This window comes from Schistosoma mansoni, chromosome 4, assembly GCF_000237925.1.
Source record: "Schistosoma mansoni strain Puerto Rico chromosome 4, complete genome".
Classification (NCBI taxonomy): Eukaryota; Metazoa; Platyhelminthes; class Trematoda; order Strigeidida; family Schistosomatidae; genus Schistosoma; species Schistosoma mansoni.
In genome coordinates this window covers 11,871,057-11,876,255 of record NC_031498.1, presented here as the reverse complement: position 1 = coordinate 11,876,255, position 5,199 = coordinate 11,871,057, and the positions used below count along the sequence as shown (strand labels likewise).

General features: G+C 37.2%; 1 protein-coding gene across 1 annotated transcript; it reads right to left on the bottom strand.

The window, feature by feature from the left end:
* Nucleotides 1-3,535: 3,535 nt before the first annotated feature.
* Nucleotides 3,536-4,924, bottom strand: Smp_024800 (putative n6-DNA-methyltransferase; the record flags this gene model as incomplete). The annotated part of the gene is made up of 3 exons (XM_018796833.1): nt 3,536-3,736; nt 4,454-4,678; nt 4,715-4,924. 3 exons carry the CDS (start codon nt 4,922-4,924, stop codon nt 3,536-3,538), a joined length of 636 nt encoding a protein of 211 aa, XP_018651934.1.
* Nucleotides 4,925-5,199: the final 275 nt, after the last annotated feature.

Sequence of the window (5,199 nt, the reverse complement as noted above, 5' to 3'; positions counted from 1 at the left end):
GGCCTCGAACCTGTTGCTGAGGGCTATGTTAAATTCGTTGAGTTTGTCAGCATCTCGAAGAAAGGCCGTGTTAAACTTTTGTGATGTTGTCCGCGCCATTGTCCAGTGCTTCTTGAGTTTTAGTTTCATCTTGGCGACCAGCAAATGGTGATAGGATGCTATATCAGCTCCTCTTCTGGTTCTCACATCCTCCATCGTCCTCCTGAACTTTTTGTTGATGCAGACATGGTCGATTTGATTTTGTGTAGTGTGATCCGGTGAAATCCAAGTGGCTTTGTGTATGTTTTTGTGTGGGAATATGGTGCCACCTATGACCAGTTTATTGAAGGCACATAGGTTTGCAAATCTCTCACCATTTTCGTTCCTTCCTCCCAGTCCATGTTGTCCCATGACGTCTTCGTATCCAGTGTTGTCCTTTCCAACCTTGGCATTGAAATCTCCCATTAGAATGGTCAGGTCCTTGGTTGGGCACTTCTCGAAGATTGACTGCAGCCTATCGTAGAATTGGTTTTTAGCGTCTTCATCGTAGTCGTTGGTCGGCGCATAGCATTGGATGATGTTCATTGTAATGCCCTCTCTCTTTGTTTTGAAGGAGGCTTTGATGATCCTCGGTCCATGAGATTCCCATCCTATAAGTGCATTTTGTGCTTTTCTAGACAGCATCAGTGCCACTCCTTGTGTATGTGGGGCATTTTCTTCTTCATGACCGGAGTATAACAGAAGTTCCCCTGAAGACAGTCGTTGTTGTCCAACCTGCGTCCAATGTGTTTCACTGATTCCAAGCACTTCCAGGTTATATTTCCTCATTTCCGCAGAAATTTGGAAGACTCTGCCGGTCTCCCACATTGTCCGGACATTCCATGTACCTATAAAAATTGTCGCTCTGGTTGTAAGAAGGTGCATCGGCCTCACGACTTCCGAAGGAACTCGGCTTTCATCATGAGACGTCATTTTTCCTTCTACTCCCAGGGCAGAGTTTGAATGATTTTTTCTGGTTAGCGTTTTTTTAGCGAGTTGATTTTCTACGGGATGGGGTCGCTAACCCCATGCCCAACCCTCCTCCTTTACCCGGGCTTGGGACCGGCAGTAGCCCCTGGAGGAGCTACAGGCGGAGTAACACAAGACACTAATGAAACATAATTGATGACACAGTGCTTCTGTAATTTTACTACTCGAGGATCTCTTCTCTTCCTGACCAAATCATATTCCAAGTGAGAGAAAAGTCAACTTAGTATTGCAATGGAAATAGAGAGATGAATGTGAGTACATTATCGCGTTTACCCACAGTATACTGTAGGCCAGGATGATAAAAGCTTTGCAAAAACGATTAGCCGGTAAGCCTCATTACTATAAGCTTGTTATCAGTGACGCTAAGATTGATCGCGAGTTTGCTTATCTTTTCTCGTTAGTATATGGAAAGCAGTTTTAAGCTTCATAATCATTGATGATAGTAATTAAATCAGAACAGTCTGAAAGTGTTCATGAGGCCGAACAAACCTAAAATTCCATTTTAGTACTTTCTTGATACTACTAAAACCAAAATCAGTAGTACGTTTGTGACGTGAAAAGCTCGTTAACCCTGCCAACCGCGTGTTCCTTCAGTCTCATAAAAAAAATTCAAACATGACATTCTGTATATCCAGTGTCTACTTCTCATGTCTGATTGTTAGCTACCAGCTGTAAACTTTCTTGTGACTAAGTACCTTAAGATATATATTTCTTAATTTGTAAAAAGAATGCTTTTCTTTTCGAAGAGAGACATCAATTCACCTTATGGAAGATACTATACCGTATCTACCTGATGGGAAATTAGATATCCATAGATCTTTATCAGATTTTTTTTACCAAATTTACCTTCAATCAAGCATTTACTTCACCGCATACATCCAGACATGACATAAGATATTAGGATACGTCAATCAGGGAAGTAACCTTTCGTTAATAAAAAACGTCAACATAGATGCATCCTACTAACACTTTTTGGATAAATAGTGAAGTCATGTTTACCGTTCATGATAGAGATTACCACAATGCCAATTATTTCTGTCCCCATAAATACAGATATACACTACATTATTACTTTCATACATCAAGAAATACACCCGTTTGTTTCGTTATGATATAAATGACGCGGTGATCATTTGTGTTTTGGAGAGGTGAAATGTCTCGTTGGATTGGTGATAAAAGGTATCAGTAACGAAATTTAAATGAGAATATAATGAAAGGAGTAATACTTTAGCATTAGTGTTTACACATTACCGATAACACTGAGCATATACACAAATTATAGGTTATGTTTCACTTGGCTATAATCGTTACACTTACATACAAGTGTCTTAGCAAAATGTAGTTCTTGAAAAGCATTGACGAGATTAAGTGTTAAAGTAAAATTCATGAATGTTTCATAAAGCCTAATTGGTTTAAAACAAGATTTATCTAATCATAGTTATCTAAAAAACATTGGGTCATATTTTTTAGAATAAAATATAGATATGGACTTAGTGTGAAGATCTAATCAATTACGAGATATTCATGCAGAAATGATACTATGGATGGGGACATGATTGTTAGTGAATATCTAAAAATTCGATTGTCAGAAAATTTCACTCAATCTTAGTTCTAATATGTACCATTATTTATGTGTCCAGTAACGTACCTATTCCTCTCATTTACGAGACAATTCAAGTACTTATATTTCTCATTAACATGACGTACTAAGGGTAGACAAAGAACACATTTTACACATAATCTTCTACACAACATAAAACGCATCATATTAGTGACAGTTATCCGAAATGCACCAGTCTAACACAATCCAAAATAGCACTGACTTATACAAGTTCTGTTCATTTTGGTCATTTCTAAATCTAAAAAGCAACAACATCCCAGAGAGGATCAAAACAAATACTAACTCAATTATTATATTCTCTCAATAAAATTAAATGGTAATGGAGAACTAAAAGCATCTATATTACAAGGCCACTACAACTGACATTGTTAGTCAATTGTAGACAGTCAAATGAGAGAAGGATCAAATACGGAACACGGGAAAGGCACTACACCATATGACAAAGCGACTGTTTACAGAATCCATAGCCATTATGGAAACTATATAAATGAGGGGGTCGTATATGGGTAGATTTCGTCTCAGTAAGACATATCATACAGTCTTAACGCTATTAATGTAGGGGTTCCAGGCATACCTAGAAATAGATGACAAAAGCTCCATCTTTGATTGGTAGTAGGGTGACGCTTATTTCATAGTTTCATAATAATATGTGACCTAGTGATTGTACATCAAAAGTAAGGATGTGTAAGTTTTTCCAAAAGTTAACAAGGGAGCCCTGTCGATCGTCAAAAATGACTTTGAAATGACCTCTGTTACAGTATGCTGTTCAAAGATGAAGCTATTTAAACTTATATTTGTGAGACGATTCACACTGAAAGATAAGTTTGTCTGTATAACTATACTTCCGTGAATAAATCACAGTTCACAATGGAATGGAATGTATTATATTTCATTTGTTTATAAATATCAACAGCTATAGCGAAAAACAGTTAAAAATTCATTATGAACTCGTCTATGAAGAATTTCTTTTGCATGGAGTCTTCCATTAGACAACTTTGTCATCATAAGATGTACTTCTTCAGGACAGTTGTCTCTCGATAACAGTAAGTAAATGCAGCCATGTGGTGAGAGCAAATTGTAAGCTTGACTTAAGAATGGATCAATCACCTGAAATTCAGTTAAGAAAATGCAATGTACAAATAAAGGGGTTGAAGAAAGGACGAATAATATAAACCATTTTATTCGATACACCACAAGCAAATTATGGTTTAAAGGAATGTGGGAGAATTTTCAGCAAGCACTTAATACATCTGGTACATTCATTTATGAGAGTTCCAAAAGATCACATTGATTTCAGATTAGTAGGACAAATTTCAGGAGCAAGTGACTTAAGCTAGCAAATTAATGCTTACACATGGGGAATTCGAAATGCAAGGAAAGAAGATGGCACTTGGTAATTTCATACAGAATCTTCAAAATGGAACTTCTACTTTATTCACTGCTATCTGCAAGATACTGTCTGATGGACAATCCAATATATTTTCGTGTTGAATAATAGTAGTTTTGGTATACATTACAATTACATAACAATACAGAACTATCAATAAAAAGAATAATGAGAAGGTACTACCACAGAGAGTGCACTTTTTAAAATTCATCTACAGATGTTCAAAATGAACTGCAGTGCCTAACTCGAATTGAGTAAAGTCTTCCTAAAACTGTAATATCCATTAAAATTTATGTGATGCTGACTCAAGATCGGTGAAATTAAACGCACACTGAGTTTACAGAAAAACACAGAAAACATGTTTATGTCTCCGAGAAAACTTTAAATCACAAATTTGTAATTTTGAAGTGGACGAAAAACCAGCAAAGTAGACTTACTTCTCTTCCCAGTCGCCCACCAGACCATGAGGCAACTATAGTTGAACTAGCAGATTTGTGTTCGTCTGAAGTTGTCGGTACATAGGGAGGATTAAACATGACTAAGTCCACACTTTGATATAGTCTAGACAAGAGGGGTGTTGCTAAAGAACAATTAATTACATCATATGTCACCGATGTACTAGGAACATTTACGTTTAGCACACGTAGAGATGCGTGACAGGCCTATAATGTTAAGACAGTGATTGAAAAGCCGCATACAGTAAGGGATATGTCGGTGCATATGTGAAATAGTGGTTTCAAAATGGATGAGCACAGGAATGCACTGATAACTCCACTACCACTCCCAACTTCAAGAGTTAAAGTGGGCCTCAATTCGGACAAAAACCCAGAATCCAACTCCAAAGCATCCAAAAATAAGTAGGAATCCTCAGATGGTGGATAAACTTCTGAAAACTCTGGTTCGCTCATACAAGATGTTATTGGAGTGGTCATGAGATAGATAAGTAGGGATGCGAGGGACAGTTCGGAGTATGGACCTAAAATGTTGAAAGTATTGTGGGATGAATTATGATAAACTCAGACCTGATACAAAATACCTCAACAGTTTTATGAAATACGTTTTTTGTGAGTTATGCGAAGCAAAATTAGTGAAGACTATGGTTAAGGGCTCGATTTTCAACGACTATGTCGTGTGAAACCGGCTTCATTAAATCTCAAAATACACGTAGTCCTTCTAGTCTTTG